The sequence below is a fragment of the Cantharellus anzutake genome (genome assembly GCF_015039405.1).
Source record: "Cantharellus anzutake strain C23 chromosome Unknown EI90scaffold_21, whole genome shotgun sequence".
Classification (NCBI taxonomy): domain Eukaryota; kingdom Fungi; phylum Basidiomycota; class Agaricomycetes; order Cantharellales; family Hydnaceae; genus Cantharellus; species Cantharellus anzutake.
The window spans coordinates 824,554-846,983 of NW_024066971.1; the positions used below are offsets into that span (position 1 = coordinate 824,554).

A 22,430-nucleotide genomic window follows, 5' to 3' on the forward strand; every position below is an offset into this window, starting at 1 on the left:
GAAGTTGGGGAAGTTGGCGCGTTAATGCAAACAGGAATTTACAAAAACACTTCTTTGTTGATCAACGATCAATATCGCAGTACAGCTGCGTACGTCGTCCCCTTTGTCTATCCAGTGTCCATCTAAATGACTTGCCCAAATGCTCATTGGCTGATCATTTCAATCCCCCGGCCTGGCCACAGTGATAGTACAAAGTGCATAGATATGAAAACTAAACTAAACTACATGCTGACTTGGGAAGTATGAACACAAAGCTAAAAAAAAAAAAACCAGCGGGGACCCCCCGTGGGTCGAATAAGTATTGATTTGCATGCTAACGTATATATTGAATGCTTAAAAGGAAAGCGAGTAAACAGACGCGTGATAAATGGCTGGGCGCCAAAGATAACGATGAAACCCCCCATCGCCCAACCCCGGGATCCACGACCAGGGCATCCGTCGAGAATGAAAGACCAGTCCTCCCCCCCCCCCCCCACCCAATTTTGATCATGAATGGTTGACTCGCACCTGCACCCCCCCCCCCCCAACAACGGAAGGAGAGAATCCGAGAACTTAGCTAAGGTTGAGGTTCAGACAACAAAACAGAAGAAGAAGGCTCCTCCTTTTCAACGGCCCGCGCTTTCCCCTTCCCCTTCCCTTTCGAATCTACTACATCACTTCTTAGCCCTTCCTCAACGGAACTCACCAACTCGGCCGTGTTACGAACGACCTCTGCCGACCTACGCACAACAGAGGCATATCCAGACTGAGGCGCACTCACATACCCCTCAACCGGCAGGCTCGTCGGCAATCCAGTCAAGTTCAATCCAGACGCAGAGCTGGACGTCATGGGAGGTAAGGCACTCTTAACCCTCTTCAACTCCTCTGCCGCACTCCACAGCTTCATCTGCACATCCTCGAGAACTTTGAGCCTTTCATCGATCGCTTCTCTTGTGAGAGCATCTAATCTCCTTAGGCCAGCATCATCTGAGAACGCATTCGGTGTGGAGAAAGGAAGAAGACGCGGCGAGAACGACGCCCCCGAATTGAGGTCTGGAGTGATGGGGATGACTGGAGGAGCGGCCGCATTATTGTTCGACATGGCGGCGCTGAACATCGCGCTGAGGTTTGCGCTAGAGTGTACACGAGCGGGTGTACGTGCGGGCGTTTGTGAAGCAGGCGTGGAGGTAGCTGAAAAAGGACCCATATTGTTCAAGATCCAAGGGAACGAAGGAGGTTGTTGTAATCCTGATACAGATGTAGAGGAAGAGGAAGGAAGTGGGTTGGAAAAGTATGCAGGCGTAGCGGGGGACATCATCCCTGACGTCATTGAGATATCCGCGAACGAACCCAGATTAATGAAAGGGCGATGAGCAACAGATGAAGGGTCGAAGAGAGGAATGAGGGTTGGGACGGAAACATGTTTTGGAGGAGGATCCGTCTGTCCTACGAATGAAGATGAATTGGAAGTGGGGGATGGAATCGAGGCAGATGGAGGGGTCATTTTTGCTTCCAACGTAGAGATTGCGGGTAAGGACTCAGCTCTCGGAGGAACAGTCCTTGTAGGGACCGGCGTTACGTTGGTAGTGGTGGCGGAAGACTGACCAGATTTCGAACCGACGGCCGCGAACCGTTTAAGTGCAGCAGCAGCTGCCGCTTCTCTTGGAGTAAGAGATGCACTCTGTGCTGCAGCCTCCTGCAGCAATCCAGGCGTTGGAGGAGCAGGAGCAGATGTAGGAGTAACCGTTCCATTCGACGACCCGGAGGGAGATGCAAGGCCCTCTGGAGTGGCGCTTGGACCGGCAGGAGAGGATGCCGCTGGAGCGCGAGAAGCTGTCGCAGTAGGAGCGGAAGGTTGGGGCGGAACAGGCGAGAAGGAGGAAGAAGGACCCGAGGTCGTACTAGGGCCTGATGCCTCAGCGGCCTCTCCGTCCAATCCGCTGATTTCCCAAGGGTGCCAAACGCCCCCGACGTTGAATCCATGGAAGGCTCGGGGTGGCGTCTGTTGAGTTCCACTCACTCGGTTAGCACCCCCACCGTCATTCAGTGTTCCAGCACCGGTGACACCTAACCCATTGAGCAAATCACCAGCAAGCTCTTGATGAGCGTTGACCGGAGGTACACCGTTCCGCAGAGCGTGGGGCTGAACCTGAGGCACAGCATTCTGATTTTGTTCTCTCCCATTCCCGTCAACAAGTTGTGCAGGAGGACCTAGAGGCACATCTCGCGGAACAAACGGCAGCCTCCCGCCATTCAGGTTTCCATCATCGTGCCGATTCGGTCGATTCGCAGCATTTCCACCGTTCCCATCGGTGTTATCTGGGTTCATACCCTCAAGCACCGAACGTCTACACGTCGGACAACTTTGTTGTCGTTCAAGCCACGATCGCAGGCATTGGAAATGGAAAACATGCCCACAAGGTAACTTCTTCGGTGGATCGTTCAAACCCAGAGTTTGACCCGGTTGTGGCAAACCATTTGGACCTAACGCTACCTCTGGCGGGTTTGCATGGATCCTGGATTGCACGACCATTTCTTCTCTGCATATGATACACGTTCTATCGGACATGACTTCGAGTTCTGCGGGAGTCGCGTTTGGATATTTGGTTTCCATGTCTTTGGTTGCCGCGCGATACCGCAGGAGGTCACGGAAGCGAGTGTAGAATGACACGCCGGTCATGTAAACGTCCCGAATGATATTCAGTGGAAGGCCAAAGAAGGTCATGACAATCATGAAGAATGTGAGGTACGTTCCAAGCTTCAGGAAGTCTTTTTTTTTTTTTGACAAACAAGGTGAGCGGGGAGAGTTTTTTTGGTTGAATGGAATCATACCTGTGATAAGTTCGATGTAGAACATGCACATGCTCTTGTTTTCCCAGATGGGAGCGTCCTCGCCTCCGCGTGTTCGAGCACGGCGGAGGTCGTAGACCATTACGAAATACTTCAATACAGAATTTAAACAAGAGGCTAACAAGATGGCGTATTCGCTTCCAAACAAGACGATTCCTCCCACACCATGCGTAAGCACGGTTTCGATGGCAAACTGAAGCATAAGGATGTCCACGGTCCATAGGATAAAGAACATGACGTTGGTACGCAGATGGAAAAGCATAGGGGGCCCAGGGTACGGTTGTTGGTCCATCTGACACAAGGATGTAAGTGAAGCAGACTTTTAACGGGATCAATAAGAAGCGCACCCAATCCATCCTGTCGGCAATGAGCCAGTGAAAACACTTCAAGAAAAGTAATACACCGAACATGACAACAAATGGAGCATCGAACTCGTCTCGGAATATCGTGAACGCCAGGAGGGACTCTGTGAGGAAAAACCATGTCCTATCGTATAATCGCTGGAGGCAGGATCGTCAATGAAACTATAATTCATGATCCGCCAACAAATACCGACCTCCACTTCCTGGTTGCTTAAACGACCAAAGAATAAACGCTGGAGAAATCGCCCAAACAAGAGAGCGAGTAACACGCCATAGTTTGCCAAGACCTGAACAGATGTGGATGGATAAGCTAACACCATCAGAAAGGATCCCACACGAAGAACTCGCCATTACGCTCGCGCTGCTACGCGACAGGAAAACAGTCGCCGAATAGAAATTGGAGTGCTTGTGAAATGCACTGGCAATAACAGCTGAAACGAGCACGGTCGAGAACGCGCCATAGATTGTGAGCCTGCTCGTTACAAGTGACGGCATTTCTGATGTACTACGGGGTTTGAACAGTGGCAACGAGATGTTCTCCACCCCAGTCTTTGGACACGTATGAACGGGTCGGCCCAACTTGTGGTCACGCGCTTGTGTGCAATCTGTCAGCTGAATATTGTAGCGGAGTTGGCCGAATGCCCATTTTTTGACATCGCCACGGCCAAACTGAGAATTGTCATGGGACATGGGACCTTACTGTAGAGGCTGGTCACCTGCCTTTACATGAGACCCTAACCCATCAGACGACCATTCTGGAGAAATCCCCTTAGATCATTACTAATAAGTCGAAGGGTTCCAGCCACGATAACGCACGACTCAACGTACTGAAAATTGAACTGGCGCGGGCCCGCGCCATAAAGGTTCACAATCGAACCCTTAATGGCCTCCCTCATGAATACACTTTCCAACATCTGGGCAAGTACAAATGTCAAGTTTGGGCTGTCTAAAGCGATTGACAAGGGTGGGGGAAGAAAACCAGCACGGTTTTCAGTTGCACTTCACACCTTTACACCGTAATTGATTACACCCGACGCGTCTGAATCCGCGACTCTAAGGCGTTGTACTGTGAAGATCAACTTGAGGGGTCGTACGTTCGTGCGGGATGGAAAGAACTTCATTCTCGTTCAAATCAGCAACCGCATCCATTTGGACAAAAATGTATGGCCAGCTCAACGGCGTCATCAGAATGTGGCTCCAGATGGAGGTAGTGGGGACTGGTCCTAACTATGCCACTCCGCACGGTATCTGCTCCTTCATAGGTTGGGCGTTCTGGGAGTATTATTCCATGGGACGTTTGACGGATTGCCCGTTAGGTGCACTTTTGAGAGGACACTGCGATATACTAGTCAGACGGCTGGATGGCATGCATCAAACGTCGGGAAAGCACCTCATCCACCTATGTCCGTTTTCGCTGCTCAGTGGCGCTTGAACGCATCTACTGGTTTATCTGCCCTTGGCATCGAAAGTGGATATGAATGGTTGAGGAGTTGAAGGAGTAGGAGTGCTACAATGTGGGACCCAACCTCGGCTTTTTGAGATCGCAAGGCCCGTTGAACCACTGGCTTATAATTGATCCCAATATGGGTACGTTACGTCCATGCTAAAGGCCTTTAGCTCCCTTTCTTGGTGAGGCTCGTGCATGTTCCAGTCAAGGCTGGGCTGCCTTCTCTGCAGCAAAAGTGACTGAAAATCGGTTCGTTGAAGGTGACCAGAGGAGGTCTGATTGTCTGGCTTTGTCCGTGTACTGCTGGCGTGAATCGACAGCTGGCTCACTGGATGGACCCGACGTTGGAGGGACAAGCCATGATGTTTGCCACCCTTTGTCACCGATTTGTCACCGCGTCGCCACCCACCCCCGATATTTGGCATCACCATACAGGTCACTTGGGACCAGTTCACCCCCCCTCTCCCTCCCCCCAACCACATCGCGGTCGCTGAGTGATGTTAGCACAGTAGATTGATAAAGTCCTGCGCGTGTGGCAGGGGCACTCCGCCGCCACGAGCCACAACATCCTGACCTTGGTGAACGTGATCCCATTTCGGATTTCGTGCCGGAGTTGATGGAATTCTGCGGAAGTGATAAATAACACTACTAGTGAGGATGCCTGATCTTCAGACAGGCTGCTGCCTTATGCAGCCAAGATCTACCTTGTTCCGTTCTTGCAGGTCCCTTTATCACCTGATGTCGCTTCTGAGAATGAGCAGCCGCCGTTCGTGACGGCATTCCCCCCCTCTCACCCGTCCACGGGTACCAATCACCGATACAAACTCCCACTCATTTAAATTTTCCCTTGTTTGTTGCGTTTAGGCAGAAGGGTTGATGCGAAGCCATGCCGCCAGTATTTCCTCAAACAATAATGTATGGAATCCTGCCGGCCGCCGAAATGTAGTTCTTCCAACCCAGCACAGTTTATTTGGCGGCTCTGCAGGGGGTACACCCTGTTACCCACGGACCACGGCCCGCATTACCACCTAACCTCAAATGGTAAACAAATTCATCCTCCAACGCAGATCCAAAATATCGTGGCACCCTCGCCGCTACCCAACGGCTCAATTAACACCCTCTCCGCGTCCGCACAACCTCCCGGTTGATGCGTGATTTTCAGATGCGGCATAACCGCTCTGAGGTCGGAGAGGGGTTGATCCAATCAACGCATCATCACATTGGAATAAGCACTGCTGCGCAGTACCATGGTCTCCAAACTCTTTAGCCCGTACGTAGAACAACAACCAATGTCCGATTGGGATTTCCGAAATACTTGATGAATTACGTTCCTGGCTTGGCCTTATCAATTCATCAATCGGAAGCCACCCCCGTCACGCATGCTGTACATGTGCCTGGCTTGCCAACTATGTCATGCATGGACAACGCCTAGCTTATGGGAAACATCAGAGTTTGTATCGTCACCGTAACCATGCTTGTCGCTCATACGCATTTAATCTCGAGTGGATCAAGGTTTTGGCGCATTTTGTGCGTGGCTGCGGATCGATCATTTCGTGTACAGGACCTGGCGGTCCTAGCTGATTGCACTCATTCCCATTGAGAAGCTGGAGGAACCATAACCACACAATCCTAATGACTAATGAACCAATCTACACATGTTCGCAACGTGCTCAGAGGTGCTAGGTCGACAGTTTAATGCCCTGTCACTAACCTACATATCACACCGATTAATTCCCTTTGCGCAAGGATAAACCATACTATACAATGTCCCAACAATTATCCTAACAATGATCCAACCGACTATCATGTTCACAACGTACCCAGTGGTGCCAGGACAATCCTAAGCCCTATATTCCTAACTGGCATGAACAGCTTTGACATGAATCTATTGAGAATGAGAATGTGGAACTAGAAGTCAAAGCTCTGAGTAGTCTGAAACTATCGACCCCAGTTCCACATTGTCAAGTCGGGAAGATAACCCTCAATGGCTGCGCTCATATTTTCTTCGACATGCCATCGGAATGAACGGATGAATGCGATAATGCTATTATCTCATAAAAACTTGCCCCGAACCTTCAACAGCATATTAATTGTACAACAAATTGGGGAGGGCGGCCCAGCTACCGTGCGCCATCGGGCTTTTCAGAGTCCATCGCTGCCAACTGATCCACCAGGTCATCCATAACGTCCCTCACTTTAGCCTCGGAAATATCCTCAGAGTGAGGAGCATGTGGCGTCACTTTTTGGCGATCATCACCAAAAAAGTCAACCCCCACCCCAGCAGTAGTGGCTGAACTTTGCCGCGAATGGACTAGTACTTTGGTCGGGACGAGTGGACCACTGCTTGGTTCGAAACCAGGCGCTATTTTCCGCAACGCCTCTCGTTTTCTCAGAGTCTTTTCGTCCTCTCGATTCCGAAGAAAAGCGGAGTTACGGGATTGGTGCGATTGAAGCGTTATTTGACGGGATGATTCGAGAGTTAAGGTGTGAGGTTCGAGGGTGAAAGGGTAGGCAAACTTTTTTGTTTTGTTTTGACTACAATTACTCTACGCCTTCCTTCGAATTAGTTGGGATGGCTCACATATGGCGCTACATCATCAGGCAAAGGATGGATGTCTGGTGGGAGTTGAATCTGCGTGCGTTGAGTATGCGATGCAGGGAGTGACAGCCAATGGGGCGTACTGGTTTCGGTATCCGAAGCGTTGGTGCTTTGATCAATGGTATTCTGTAGGCGGCTGAATACTGCCTAGAGTCTGTGAGGATATGAGCACTAAAGTCGGTACCTGAGGTTCCACCGTTGAGCGCCTAACCTTGATCGGACATATTGAATAACGAACATATTCACGGCGGCACTTTCCGCCAAATCGTCGATCTTTCCTTTCACCCCTCATCATGCCAAAGTTCTTTCTACCACCTTTATTGAGCTATCACAGGTGTTCTTTCCCCTGTGTCATGAGCACGCTACAATAATCCTGTATAATCATCCAACGCCGCTTATTAGCTTTCCTAACGCTCTGCATTCCATTACAGTCTCTTGATTTTGCTTTGTTCGATTTAAAGAATAGACGTTCATACGTACCCTTTGCTCCCACCGACAGATTTTCGACCGAGGTTATCCGACACAAATCGACAATGAAACCATGCACCCTAGCTTGAAGCTGCAGAATTGTTGCACATTTGTATTTCCCTACCACTCCACTAGAGTCCAAAGCGCTATTCAGGGCACAGGTGGGGGGAAAGCATTTTGAGACACAAAAGAGGGCACGAAAGCAAAACCGCGATGGGAAAAGATAGGCTTGAAGTAGGGAAATAGCGCAAGGCAACCAATTCCCGACGGGTTACGTTACTAACCAACGTGAAGGCGAAATCCGCAAATTCCCACGCGCGAAAAAAACAATCTGTAGCAACGATGTTGCACAAATCGGACTTTGACGATGCTAATTACTCAAACGATCGCAGTATCAAGCATCCATGTGGATTGGTTGGCCGTTGTACAACTTACACGTCACTAGTCTGGAGATACTGGAGCTTAGTATCTTGCACGATCAACATACCTCGTAACTTTGGCAGTCGCAATTTTCCCACCATTTTGTTCCCTAGCTAGACGCTTAGTGACATCCTTAATCTGGAGGAACCGCTGATGTTCTCTCATACATCAGCACGATGGCACACCTGGTTACACAGTTGTCATGGCCTCCGGCAGTAATGGTTTTGCACATGGCAACATTGTCCTGTCCGATGGTCCTACAACATTATAAACGAACGGGACCCGTCCTTTGTGCTGGTCTAACGCAGAAGAACCGCCTGTCCTTACCCTTTTTTGTTTTCGAAATTAACGATGCATTCCATACTCGTTCGTTTCAGTATCCTTTTGTCATTCTTTGCAACTTTCTCCCTTGCGTTTCACGATGGTCGTGCAGCCCCAGGTTATCGTTCACCTCACAGGATGGTAAAGGTTCGTGCAGGTAATGCCGACAAGGAGCCAGAAGCCGCAAGGAGTTCCAAGCACCACCACCACCACCATCACTGTTCAGAGTGTAATGCTACATCGGGTGCCCCTTCTCATCACACCTCCTCTCATCATGCTTCTTCTCATCACACCTTGACTCCTCATCGACACCATGATTCTACTAGCTACTATACGCCAACTCCAGCTGCGACTCCCAGTTCTTCTTCATCGAGTCCACGGACTACTTCTACTTCCCCACCAACAAACAACGCCGGCGGCACCACTCCAGCAGACGATATCGCCGCATATCTCAAGGCTCACAATGACCTTAGGAACAAGCATAAAGCTGTGGCCCTGGAATGGAATGAGACATTAGCTGACGCTGCGCAAACTTGGCTTAACAAGTGTTAGTGGGGGAAAATTTTTTTTTTTACTTCGAGATTTTGCAACGCCTCTGACGCAAGTACTGCTATCCAGGTGTGTGGGAGCACAGCGAAGGAGCGGTCGGACCCTATGGGGAAAACCTAGTGAGTCGCATACTACGACGTTCAATGATTCTAAGTCCGATCCCGGCTCATTTGTGCCATTAGGCCGCTGGAACCGGTGACTTCCCCATTCCAGCGGCCATGAAGCTCTGGAGTGATGAAGAGCGTAAGTATGGACATGAAGAGTAGTCATTGACCACCAGACTAAATGACTGCATTCCTTCTAGCGGATTATAACCCATCCAATCCACAGGTGATTGCGTTGGTGCGACATGCAGTCAACAATGATACTGACACGGAGGGATTTTAGTATTCACATTATACTCAAATGGTGTGGAATAGCACTAGGCAAATTGGTTGCAGGGTACATAGCTGTGATTTGTCAATTTTCCCTTCTGACTCTTGGGTGAGTACATTGTTATTCGCGGTTATAAGCCCCCCTTCGCTCACTGGAGCCACCGATTTAGCCCGCCAAATTCTACGCCTGCGTGAGTTGGAAAAAAAAATGGGGTTCTTCTGCGGGAATCAAACACTCACAATTATTGGTCCATCAGGAATATTACCCAGCAGGCAATATCGAGGGCGAATTCTCGTAGGTGTTCCTAAATAATGTCAGCTCAATTGTCCCCGCCCTGACGCTCCTCTTATTTAGTCAGAACGTCTACAAGTAAAGCTGTGTCTGCTTCTTTTCATTCACACAGTAACGCTGTCTCCCCACGGAGATATTTGTTCCTTTTTTTTTCGCATAGCCGCAGGAAACGGCAACATTACTTGTTCTGGCACAATGCCGTTTATTCTTAAGTTTGCATTTGCATGTGCTCGTCGATGGCGTGGTCACAAGGCAGGCATGGATACCATCGATGGTGCGACTCTGAATAAGATTTGTTCACCAGGGGCATTTCCCTATTGCATCTTAAAGGATGAGTTCTGCCCATGCGAATGCAACAGTACTGGGCCATGGATGACCCCCCGGAGTTTGTAGCCCCTCTTTTCACAATGAGGTGCGTTCTGGCTGAATCGATCCCCAGTCGGGTAAACGTCGGATTGTGTTCAATTGTCCAATTGAATTGTTGGGCCCACTTGCATGTTGCCAATATTGTAGATCAGCACGTTCAGCACGTTCGGAAGCATCTGGTCAGGGACCCACCGGACGCGCGAGTAACGTTCTAGCTCCGCTAACACAATGGCCGAGCCCTCCGCCACCCAACAACTACCCACCATAGCGGTGGAGGCTTCAGCCTGGTAGGTGACAATGTCTTTGAGCCCGTGGAAAATATCAGTCCCATTAGGCGTAGTTCCAAGATCGCAGGCGCTCTCAAGGAGCAGAAGTGCCCAATTAATTCTTATCAGCGACAGAAGATGAGGATTTTCAACGCCCTGGTGGGGGCAGCTTTCTTCAAACTCAACTTTTATCCTGAATCCCATGCTCGTTTGCGTTGCAGAGCCATGAAAAAACATCTCGTCTCTCTAGCTCAAATTAACAGCAGCACATTGTTGGTGTAGAAATTGTCTAGTGGCATTATTGAACGTATGTTTTTACCCCCCCGGGGCCCGAATGGATATTTGCACTGCTTCTCTGGTGTCCCGAGCTTTCTACTGTTGCGAGTTAATGCAATTAATGCAGAACACTCTGGAAGGAGTTATCTCGCAGCTGTAGAATTAAAAGCGCGTGTTCCGCCTGCACCTCTGGCGCATCAATATCATTTCCCCCCTTCCAACAGCCGTTGACCGCCATTATAGAAGCGATCTGCATCCCCTAGCCGAGAGTCTGACCTCCATCAAACTCCCTCATTCGGAAAATTACGGGATTTTGTGTCCATTACCTGCGTGCGCATAAATCATTGATCCTATCGCACCATGCCAACATTGTTCTCAGTTCCTAGGATACATATCCCGAATAAGTAAGGCCTCTGCTTCCTTTCGCTCTCTAATCCATGCCCCCAACATCGGACAATGAAACGGACAATGTCACTTTTCCCTAAGAGATGATCGAACATTAGGTATATAGCACATATCAAGCCCCCATCCATGTCAGATACAGCTGCCGATCTAGTTACACTACGGCAGCCCAAATACATCGACAGGGGTCTCTCGCTTTGGCTTTGGAACAGCCTGTTTCTCTTTCGATCTGACAGATAGTGACGGAGACCATCCTGCCCTTCGGAAAGGTTCCAGGGCCACTTCTCCGGGCTGGCGGCGAACACCAATTCTCAGCGGGAAACAATTAATAGCATTCATCGCTTTTGCAGGTTCTGGTTCTGTTGGGAATTCAGTTGCGTACTCAGACGACGAACACGATGTTCCGCTGAAGCTGTGATTCCTCCGATCCATATGCTCGATTGTATGCCTAAAGCGTGGAGGGAAATAATTTACTTATCAAGTTCCTGGATCGGTGTTTCATTGGACCATGGCCACGGACCCAACGGATAAACAAGAACAGTCGTCGGAATCCCCAGAAGTCGCATTCAGGGCTAGCACTTGCATGAAACAAGATTGAATCCTGAATCCTCAGAGTTGACAGAAGGGGGAAATTCGCAATTGCTTGGTGCCGCCGATGAGATTGAATGGACGACGGCAACGGGGAAAGTGAGTGGTGAAGGGGAAGGCCAAAGGAACTGAACTTGATCATGGCTATCGTGAATATTTCCAGGACTTCAATGGAGGCGAGGTGTCCAATTTTATCGAGAGTGATGGGGTCCGACAAGACAGCTACTAACCCGGGGTACCATGGAGGGAATTGGGCGGGAAGCTTCTGCAAGGGTGGTCGTTTTCGGAGAACGGGGTACGGCGGGAACCATAGGACCGCCCGGAGAAAGGGGGGAGCCTCGTGGCAAGGGCCCATCTTCCATCCAGCTACTTACGGGCATCGGGCCACCGGATCTGAGCGAGGTCCACCCGTCAAAGGCATGGCCCAGAACGTCCGATGACACGCATGGGGTTCATGCACAAGAGGCGAATCCCTACTTCTTTTTTTCGCCCTATTCTTCTAGTTGCAGCGAAGTGATCGACGAAGGCAACCCGGCGCGAGGTGGGGGAAAGTCTTGAGAAAGAGCATGTTGGGATGCGCGAAACACCAGCTATCCTGTGCAATCAGAAGGCGAGCTTAATCGCATTATGAGGCTGAGGTATGTCGAAGAGACCACTTTATCCCCATCCTGAGGCGTCCTGGGAATTGCTCCTAGTGGGCTGGTAGGTCAAATCTCTCAAACGGAACCGACTGGCTAGTTGCTGGCCATGCAATCCGTTGTGTGATCTAGCCAGGGATTTGTGCGTCCTTCTACTGACTTCAACAGAAGGGGAGATTTGGGGGAGGCAGGGGGTCAACGACGGCGCCAGAACGTATGCGCCGTGTGTTCCGGTCATTATCTGCTGTTCTTTTAGCGCTGGGCCGAGGCTTTGGGTGAATAATCTCGCTCAGCACATGCAGAATAGCGACGATGAGGTTGGCAGGCCCATATCGATCGCGCGGGGGGGTGCCCTCCTGGATCATCCTTCGTCACAAGACACCGGCACCCCAATTGTATCGACACGCCAGTTCCTGGCCTTGCAGGGTGAGATGGAGGAGAATCGATGAAGGGATCAGGTGGTAATGTCACGTTCGACGGGGAGAATCAACGGCTTCTTGGGTCCCTTTGGGAAACCAGCGAAGGACTGCATCATTGGGACGTTGCACAAGGCAACGAATTTGTTCAATTCTTACTTAGAAAAATAGGATAACACCATGGGCTGCATTGTTTTCTTTGCATTCGATAAACGCGTTGAACATGGTTCCATTCGGGAGTATTCATCAACTTGGAGACTTCTGCCGGGCATCCGCTGCAATACAACATTCCTATGCGCTTCTCTTCACTCGCTCCCTAACATTGCGCCAAATGAAGAGGAGGGTTGACGCAAGCGTTATCCCCGCGGGGATGAAAGAAACTCTGATCATGGAAATTGGAAACACACGAAAATAGGACCAGTTGTGGATTCGAAATGAGAAGTGTATGGGTATGCGATGCTTTCTGCAGTTGCGTACACGCATATTCGTGTGGCTGTTACGGTACTTCCTGTTAGGATTTGCTGGATTATTTCACGACGAGATGGGGGTAGTAAAAAAGCCCGAGGTTGCCTAGTCAAGGTGGCCCCCCTCATAATTTGGCGAGATTGACCCTTGCCATTGACCACCTGCTGCAAGCCACCATGGGCAGTAGTCAGTATCAATGATAGAGCACACGCGAATTCGGATCAGCTCGGATAAGGGGTTGGAGCGCATCCCTAATGGCGTGCGGATTAACCTTTCGATCCTGCGACTGCGTCTGACGACACCTAGCCACACATCCAGGGGGCATACGCCTAGCACGGACGTTCCTAGTGCCGTGATCCGTCTCGGCCATCACGGATATCTTTCCGAGCACCAAGAAAGGGGCACGGTAGACCCTGGAAAGCTTCCAAACCGCCAAATTATGGAATGCCGCCACTTGGAACATTCGTCCGTCTTGAAAGTTGAGAATGGAATCCCATACCATCCGCCGCCACCTACTTTCCAAGCGATGAGCCAGAGCGATCGATGAAATCTCCTAGGAGTTGGGAATGATATGTGCATATCTTGGCTTTTTCTATATACCTACTAAGGTGGGATCCGTTGTTCCCTAGATGTGCGAAGGCCCTTAGCTGCCTAGTTCTGCTTCGGAAAACTCATCAGATTTGGGTTTAGGTCTGGGATTCTCGCGGGACTTATCATTTGAATGGCTCTAGGTAAAATAGTCCAATTCCGATGTCATGTATGAGGGATTTGCAAGAATCCTGTTTGGGCTTTTTCAAATGGCGGACTTGCGCCCCCATAAATGATCAGCGTGTGGGTGTTTCAAGCTCTGAATGGGTGCAGATCGTCCACGTTGATCCGTGTCTGGCCTCAGGGCAGCCCAAACCTAGCCTAGTAGTGGGGAGACATCGCCGTTGTGTCCCATTGAAAAGGAAAACTGAGAAAGGCCGCATTCAGGCATCACTCTGCAAAGGTCAGTGCTCGGGGTAAATAGCCCGCATAGTCCCGAAAGCCAGGCGCCCTCCATAGAGGCTCTGCGGGCATGGGGTCCGAGGCATCCAGAATGTCGGTTTATCTTCCCACCCGCCACGACAAATTAGGGACGCGCCCGGCCTGCCTCATGGACGTGAAGCCGGCTGAGAGCAAAGAAGCCTGAGCCTAGCTGGAGTTATTGCACAACGGAGATCTCCGTAGGAGGCAGAAAGAATACTCAGTAGAATCTTAGATGCTAAATTCGATAGGACCGAAACACCCCTGGAAACTATCGCCGAAGCCTAGGGGAGATCAGATTCCTTACGCGACACATTATACAGCGCGAATGAAGGTGGGTAGGAGTTGGTTGAAGCCATGGGCCATGCTCCTTGATCGTGTCAAGATCAAGGTTTGAGCAGAATAGGCATAACCAGTTCGCCGCAGGGCCGGTCTAGAAATTCGGTAAATTACAAGACCCGCCCATCGATCGCCCTAAAATGCCATCGATCGGGCTGAGTTGGAAGTTTCGTTCATGTAATACCCCTGATAGACGTGTATGAACATGCCTATAATTCGCCTGAATAGACTTTAAACAGTTGCGTGCCCGCCAACAAAAGCTAAGCAGTAGCGACTGATCATCTCAGTGAGGGTCGCTTCCGCGGCGTCCGCCACCGGCATGTAAACGTGGCAAACGTTATTCTGAGGGTGAAAAGCACTGGTGCGCCATAGATGGTAACTGATGCGTACGGAATCGAACCTGAAGCATGCATATAGAATTATTCAAAGAAGCAGGATTATTCCAAATCATGGGGGACTACACAGCGCCCTGAAACGCCTTTATCTGTTCAAAAGGGAAAGGGACTATCCCATCGCAAATAAGCGTGAACACAGCAGTTTCTCAAGCTTGCGATGCTGCTGAATGAAGGATTTGCTGCCCAAGGAGGTGGCCGTCCGAAGATACCTGAGGCTTTTAAATTCGGCGTGAGCTTCCACGTGACACCCTTTGTGCTAACTCTCAGGATTCGCTCCGGCATTGACAACGTCGTTTTGGTTCCATTGATCAAAACTAGTTGCCAGAGATCCCCTATTGGCCTTCATCGGATCCGTTTTCCCAAAGTGGATTTTTTTCGGATCAAACTCGTGGTTGGGGTGCTTCTCGCAAGCTTTGTAATCCTTCATCGTCTTCAGTGGGATATCTATCGGCCACCATCTTTGCCCTTCTCATCTTTCAGATCTGCCGAGACTGAGACATATTGTAAAGCGCGTCCAAATAACACTATCGATCATATGCCCGCCAACGGCTTGTTGAACGTCGGATATTTTACGGTATGCCATGACAAGTTTCATACGCCAGTTCTGGCGTAAAATCTCCTCACAACTAAGTGCGTGCATCGCTGGTAGAACTGGGGAATATATGGGCGCAAATATCCGCCATCTTTGGTCCCTGCCCAGTGCCTCACGTATGCTTCTTCACGGTGACCAAACCGCATTCAGGCCATTCTTAGATTGTCCTTTAGCCACATTCTATATGCATTCGCGAATGTTCGCTCTGATTCAGGAGAGGTGGTCCTCAGTGATGTATGGTCAGACAAAGACATCCATTACCCTGGCGATTCATGGGAAGAACCCGCATCGCACCTCTTTGGTAACTTTAAGCAATTCTACCTCATGAAAAGAACACATCGCCACCTGAAGCTTTTGCTCAGTGTCGGCGGCTGGACATATTCACCGTCATTCCATCCGGTTGTCGTAGAACCTAGACTGCGAGCCCGATTTGTGGAAACGTCGGTTAAGCTTGTGGAGGATTACGGTCTGGACGGTCTGGATGTCGACTACGAGTATCCACAGAACGATGCCCAAGCGCGTGGTTACGTAGATCTCCTTCGAGAACTCCGGGAAGGGCTTGATAAGCTCTCAACAAAGATTAGCGGCACGGGCCGATTCGCATTGACGATAGCAGCTCCATGTGGCGCTCACAACTATGAAAAGTTGCACATTGCGGAAATGGATTGCCATCTGGATTTCTGGAATCTCATGGTACGCAACGCTCTATTAGCGAAACTTCGTTAGCTTCAGCTTCTCATTGTTCTGAGAAAATGGGTTGGATTCCATACGATTCTAGGCTTATGGTGACTGTTTTGTGTCTTGTTTTACCGCTTCTCCTGACGGTAGATCTCTGCTTCTTCTTTTCACCACCCGTGATCACGCGGGCCCTCAGATTACGCTGGATCCTGGGACTCTGTCTCCGGACACCAAGCTAACCTATATGGCGAAGGGCTCAGCACAGTCACAGCCATCAACTTCTACGAACAACACGGAGTTACGCGCTCAAAAATGGTGATAGGCGTTCCGCTCTACGGGCGCTCTTTCCTTAACACTAAGGACCCTGGATCTCCGTACAACGGTATCGGCCAGGGCTCGTGGGAGGCTGGGGTGTACGATTACAGAGCACTACCCAAGCCTGGATCCGATGTATTTCATGACGAAGCCAAGGTGGCGAGCTGGAGCTATGATACAACTAAGAGCGAGCTGATTACGTTTGATGACGAGTGGGCTGCACGCCGTAAGGCAGGGTGGATTGTCCATTCTGGATTGGCAGGTGCTATGTATTGGGAACTAAGCGGTTCGTAATCACAATGTTCATTTGTGCAGCTGTGCTAATCACCGCCTCTGCGACCCTTCGAGGGTCCGTTGTGTTCTCGGCACTTACCATTTCCTTTTTTTTCCTTCAGGCGATAAGGACCATGGCGTGCGAAACGGGATGGAGATTGGCGAAGGTAAGGCGGAGGTGCCAGGCGAAAGCCTGGTCAAATTGGTGGCGAACGTTTTCGCAGAGGCTGGCCACCATTTGGATTCGACGCCCAATCGCTTGCAATATCCGACCTCTTCGTTCCCTAATCTCCGGGAATGGAGCAAGTCCTGATGGAATGTGTCAAAGATGGACGTTTGAATATCCAACCAAATGTACGCGTGCAGCAACTCTCTAACCAACCCTTGTTTGATGCCATACTGGCTGAGTAATTGTACATCTAAATCTGGAGCTTGTCAATGATTGCCCCTTGTTCACAATCCACCGATTTATATGCAGCCTCTTCAAGAAATCATAGTGCAATAGCCGACGGAAGGAGGGAATTTTGCTTTTTGATGGAACATGCAATCCGCCTTTCTTTGTGCCAGGACCGCGGAGTGGATGGTAATTCATTCCTGTGTCGATCCCTTGGTTTGAATAAGTCCAGATGAGTTGCCTGGGCGTGGATATTAGTTAGTTTTGCATTTCGGATTCGGCACTTGGGCATATCATGTCAGCTGTCCCCTTTATGTCCACTCGGCGCTGGCCCAATTTGTCGCGAGTGGATCACAGATCCACGCATTGTCCTCAATAAGGCAGTGTGGCCCTGCTGGAAAAGGGACATTTCTAGGATTATCTCTGCTGGTTTTTTTTTTCGCGAGAAACATACGTTCGCAAACACGCCGATATCTACTTTTCTTGAAAAGGGATGAGAACGATGTGCCGAAAGCAAGCGCGCGGCACTGCCCTGCACGTGTCACAGAGCCCGATGCATAAGGCTTTCAACTAGTGCATAACCGAAAGAAGCGTTCTCATGCTGCCTGATCGTTGCTCTGCTTCTGTAAGAGATTTAGAATTTCATCAACCTCTTGGACTGACTGGCTGGGAGAATTCAGTCTCAACCCTTTGCAGATCCTCTTCATTTCATTTGATTGAAGAATTATCTGGGTCCATGGGGCCTCACAAATTTTTTGAGATGTGCACACGCTCCCTGTGTCGGCGGTGGTCATCGGGTATCATAATCGCTAGTGTATGGGAGTTCTGAGCTCTTTAAATGCTTGCCTCGCAGAAGCTGAATCTCTTTACCTCAACAGCTTCCGAGACTCTTTTATAAAGCAAGGCATTAAAAATTAGGGCGCGCTCCCTATCACAGTTCTTTTCCTTTCCGCCATGCAAATCCTCCCCCTGGTCATCTGAGTTGACCCCTTCTCCACTGCCTCTCGAGTCTGAGATGCCGTCTACCAATGAGACCACCCAGCACGACCCGCCGCCTTCGGGCGCATCGCTACCTTCGATCCGAACGCTCTTTGGTCTGGGCCCAACAGGTATCCAGCTTGTTGTTCTGGTAGTCAACAATAAGTTTTACATTTCCTTAGACGACCTCGGGGATGTGAATCGTCGTCAGATACAAATTGTGCAGGTGAGATTTGAATCTCTGGGGCGATGCGAATGGCTTGAGCCTAATTGCGTTGGTATCCTACATCATGATAGGATCCTCGTTCGGCTTCCCTCAATCCGATCCTCCGCCCCACTGAGACGCATCCACAGCCTGGCCACAGATCTTCATATTCCTCGAATCCGCGCTTGATGCAACCTCCTATACCCAATCCAACTCAATCGAACCACGCGCTACTTCCGGAGGAGCTTTCCCAATCTTCATACTCTCGTTCACCCCCGCACAGATCTTTCAGCACTTTGCGTCCAATCTTGACCGATAACCCTCAAAGCCACGGTCCAGATGGGCCCATGGCTCATCCCCATCAGTCGCATAGTTATCGAGACCAACAAAGCCCAACTTCCTCCGATCATTTTTTCACTCACTCCAATTCCGATTCACGCCATGCTCCCGATGGAGGCGGCTTTCATGACGTGCGTTCGGCCGACATTCGAAAATCTCCCCCTCCTCTTGCCCGTCGACCACGAGCCGACTCGACTTCGGCACCATACACCGGTAGGCAACAACCGGACAGGAGCGAGGACTCAGGGGGCCGACTCGCCTATGCGAAGACCCCCGTGATTTCCACATCCTCTGGACAATGGAGGGTCAGTAGTAGTAATCCGATTGGTCAGGGGGTTGTAGGGAGCCACACGAGTCAAATCAACATGCGACCTACTCGTAATCTGATGGATATTGCAATTGCTCAGGAGGCCTCAGGGTCCGGACAGAAGTATGAGTGTAGCTGGTGCCACAAAACATTCAATAGACCTAGCAGCTTAGCGGTACGTCTATATGCTGTGACAAAAAGGACAATGGATAACTCAAAGTTGAACGCTTATGTATTGCTGCGGCATCAGATCCACAAGAACATTCACACAGGTGAAAAGCGTAAGCGATCCCTCTTCCTCTGTTTATATCTTATGTCTTTACATGCTTTTGTTGTAGCATTCGTGTGTAACGCTCCTGGTTGTGGTCGCAGCTTTTCGGTCCTCTCCAATATGCGCCGCCACGCGAGAACCCATGACTCTTCGTCAAGCCGCGGCAAGAGACGATCCAAAGCTTCTCACATGCGGAAAGAAGGGGACCCCGAGGCAGACGGCGAAGGCGGAGAAGATGAAGACCCGAACAGTGGCGGAAGGGCCGTGGCAGATATACAAGACGCTGATAGCGCAGATTCGACTAGGACATCCAGGATGACTGACACCAGAAGTGACAGACGGTCTCGCTTTCCTTCGTCGTCGCAAGCATCGTCCACCACTATGGCGACCACCTCTGAGCTTGAACTGGAGTGGGCTGCGGATGAAGCCAGGGCGAGCCACACCGCTCGTGAGCGCCACCACTTCAGGGACCGCGATCGCCGTCCTTCGCCGATTTTCACTTCTTCTGAAGATGAGCTTGACACTGAAACCGAAGGAAAGCAGCTATCTCGCGCTTGATCCCTCATCATTGTGCATCGTTTTTCCGGGGAGTGTCATGTTTCCCAGACTTTCATCGTTGCACGGGCGAGTCTGTGCCGTGCATCACAGAACCACTGATGTGATGTTCAGAGGAATGACGTTACGTGGACCCCATCAAGTCTAGCCCTTCATCTTTGCTCTTCTAAACCCAGTTCAGCCCCTCATTCGCGGCTGCCCTCCGCAACGACCCACTTAATCACAATTTCTATATCACAATCTCTTGTTGGATTCTGGCGGTGGATACACTTCCTTGGTCACATGCATTCCGCATCTGCTCTCTTGCATACTCAATTTGTCGCATTTCTTGACGTTCGGCTTCGGACACCCATCTGGTGCAGGGTAAACCATCGACGATAGAAGTTTATTTCATTATGTAAATCCAAGCTGTTATCCCTCAGGACGGCTATTGTAACTACCAAACATCTCGACATGCATCTTTCGCATATAACCGCCCACTTCATTACGATTACACCAGTTGTGAAATTTCGGCTGCCATGCTGCATGATCTACAGGTACATGTTGTAAGCCCTCTGAACGGCCTTGATTCCGTTCTATTGCTGTAAAAATAACGTATGCAAATCAGTTTCATTTCGAATCCGGGATAAAGTAGTCGTAAAAATGGTCTGCAGATCACCACTTTTAATATCCTGTTTTGTCAATCGATGGCCTTGCCCTAGATTAAATGGAATGAGTGTTCTGACCGAGCGGCGCCCCTCCAACACCGCACGATGACACTTTTCTCTGTCTTTTTTCCTGCGTTTCTGTAACGCCTCAAACACGCTTTCTGTGATAAACCGGGACGCAGATCTTCAGATTTGAGGCGTCACGTAATTTGTGCGTTCAAATTCAGCGAGTGAGGCTGTGTCAACTGCCAATTCAAATTCAGAGAGCACGGACGTTGCGTGCTCGCTTGAAATTCGGCAAAGTCATCATGGTGGCGCCCGCTCTGAGGAATCTGAGATATTTCCCCCTTCCAGACCAGACTTTATCTCGGATGAAGCAAATCATCTTGTTTCACTTGACGGTTGAGTCTGCAGGCACAAGGGGAAAGGGGGCATTATTAGGGAGTTGTTTCTAGCTTCTAATCACAGGTGTCTCCGCATGAATGATGGGGTGAAAATAAAAATAAGTCTAATGTTCTCAACCACAATGAAGCAGGCGGTGGCGAATCCCCAGTGTGATCCACACCGCCCCTTTCGGTCATTGCAGTGAACTCAGCCAATTACTCGATAAATCATGTGAAGCGAAAACGCCTTTAGTACGGATCTTCCTACTAACGTAAGCATTGTGTAGACTAGCACTATTAAGTGCAAGGCTGCGGATAAGAACGGAAGAGGGACATCAGAGTGCAAGGCCTGAGAAGACAAGTACAGCGGCGCAATGGGACCAATCAGGGATATTCCACTTATTTACTTATCATCCTTCCCCCTGGACGTCTAGGATGGATACAACGATCGGCAAGGGCGTGGGTAATGGCAAAAACTGGTTGGATTTAATGGGAATTTCCCCTGACCATTATCGCAATGGAATCGTTAGCACATGGCTATTATGAAAGCCTGGGGGGAGCGACATTAATCAATGGGCCACGCGATTTTGCGTTGTGAACCCGGCGTCAACCGATCACCTCTCGCCGCTGACAGGAAGTAGAACGGGTACGAGGTGATAGGACCAGAATAAGCGCCCATAGAAAATTCAAACACATGATGCTGGTCTGTGAGGGGAGAGTGATACACAGCATGCTAGCGGGCTTAAGAGGGAGGAAGGGCTGAGCTCACCGATAGAGGATCCTTCGCCAAGAGTTGGCCGGCAAGCTCCGAGAGATGGCCAATCAGCGTATGCCGCCGTGCCTCTAATTCTGTCACTAGAGCTTCATTACACTCGTCGCTGAGCGGGTACAGGGGTGTCGGTGGGAAATTGTCCTCACAGCAGCCCTTCTGAGGGTGCTGCTGTGTTGTAAATGGAGGGAGGAACCCGGTGTGAAGAGGGTACCTGAAGCGGTGTCCCGCTTAGACTTTACGCGCATATTTGGCGGTGTGATAGGCGATGTCAGCTACTTTGAGGTTTCGGCTGCATTAGCTTGTCACCCGAGATTAAAATACGTACATTGAACGCCAGTGGCTGCGATGGAATACGCCGCGAGCTTTTCTTCGACTAACCAACTCAGGGGGGTAGAGCTCATGATCAGATTCATTTGGAATACAGATAAGGAATAGGCTGTACGATTACCTTGAGTTGAAAACTAACTCGAATTCTTTCAGTTTGTCCTCGGTATGATGAGATGAACAAAGGCGGGTGGGGCCCTCGTGTACTATGCATGGAGGTGAAGTGAAGGTGAAGTGGAGGTGAAGGCCAGCTAGTACGTCAGGTTACCATTTAGAGCTCCGATGATATGGACTTACTCGATCTGAGATCGCGAGTCAACAAGAGCAAGATGGCATAGCTCGCTTCCTGGAAAACGGGTAGAATCCACTGCAGTCAGTCTTGTTAGCTCCTTCCAGCAACAAGCTAAAACTGGTTATCAATGTCGTTGAACGTGTGAAGGGAGTGAATAGGATGATTGGTTACATCAAAGCCGTGTTGGTCAATTTTTGTCTGCCTACAGCTCCTTTGGAGGTTTAAGATATCGCAATCCTAGCGATCATTAAGCTGTATGCTGCACCGGCCACGCACGCAAATCCG

The 22,430-nt window shown here is 50.0% G+C and overlaps 6 protein-coding genes across 6 annotated transcripts; 3 read left to right on the plus strand and 3 right to left on the minus strand.

Moving 5' to 3' along the window:
- Window positions 1-556: 556 nt before the first annotated feature.
- On the minus strand, window positions 557-3,686 carry EI90DRAFT_3123127 (uncharacterized protein; the record flags this gene model as incomplete). Its single annotated transcript, XM_039063574.1, has 5 exons — window positions 557-2,748; window positions 2,812-3,121; window positions 3,177-3,329; window positions 3,386-3,478; window positions 3,546-3,686. The coding sequence occupies 5 exons, from the start codon at window positions 3,684-3,686 to the stop codon at window positions 557-559; spliced, it is 2,889 nt and encodes a 962-aa protein (XP_038916601.1).
- A 3,072-nt stretch (window positions 3,687-6,758) lies between these two features.
- EI90DRAFT_3123128 (uncharacterized protein) lies at window positions 6,759-7,461 on the minus strand (the record flags this gene model as incomplete). Its single annotated transcript, XM_039063575.1, has 4 exons — window positions 6,759-7,154; window positions 7,220-7,270; window positions 7,321-7,391; window positions 7,449-7,461. 4 exons carry the CDS (start codon window positions 7,459-7,461, stop codon window positions 6,759-6,761), a joined length of 531 nt encoding a protein of 176 aa, XP_038916602.1.
- Window positions 7,462-8,584: 1,123 nt separating this feature from the next.
- Window positions 8,585-9,668, plus strand: EI90DRAFT_2919267 (CAP domain-containing protein; the record flags this gene model as incomplete). The annotated part of the gene is made up of 6 exons (XM_039054702.1): window positions 8,585-8,993; window positions 9,065-9,114; window positions 9,178-9,238; window positions 9,300-9,325; window positions 9,383-9,499; window positions 9,627-9,668. The coding sequence occupies 6 exons, from the start codon at window positions 8,585-8,587 to the stop codon at window positions 9,666-9,668; spliced, it is 705 nt and encodes a 234-aa protein (XP_038916603.1).
- Window positions 9,669-10,918: 1,250 nt separating this feature from the next.
- On the minus strand, window positions 10,919-12,065 carry EI90DRAFT_919139 (uncharacterized protein). Its single transcript, XM_039068239.1, has 2 exons — window positions 11,446-12,065; window positions 10,919-11,392 (listed from the first exon to the last, which is right to left on the minus strand). The coding sequence occupies exons 1-2, from the start codon at window positions 11,912-11,914 to the stop codon at window positions 11,307-11,309; spliced, it is 555 nt and encodes a 184-aa protein (XP_038916604.1). The 5' UTR covers window positions 11,915-12,065; the 3' UTR covers window positions 10,919-11,306.
- A 3,556-nt stretch (window positions 12,066-15,621) lies between these two features.
- Window positions 15,622-17,356, plus strand: EI90DRAFT_3056399 (glycoside hydrolase). Its single transcript, XM_039060231.1, has 4 exons — window positions 15,622-16,105; window positions 16,191-16,197; window positions 16,287-16,691; window positions 16,801-17,356. Exons 1-4 carry the CDS (start codon window positions 15,737-15,739, stop codon window positions 16,989-16,991), a joined length of 972 nt encoding a protein of 323 aa, XP_038916605.1. The 5' UTR covers window positions 15,622-15,736; the 3' UTR covers window positions 16,992-17,356.
- Window positions 17,357-18,980: 1,624 nt separating this feature from the next.
- On the plus strand, window positions 18,981-19,730 carry EI90DRAFT_2919222 (uncharacterized protein; the record flags this gene model as incomplete). Its single annotated transcript, XM_039054699.1, has 3 exons — window positions 18,981-19,091; window positions 19,161-19,182; window positions 19,240-19,730. The coding sequence occupies 3 exons, from the start codon at window positions 18,981-18,983 to the stop codon at window positions 19,728-19,730; spliced, it is 624 nt and encodes a 207-aa protein (XP_038916606.1).
- Between the last annotated feature and the right edge of the window lie 2,700 nt (window positions 19,731-22,430).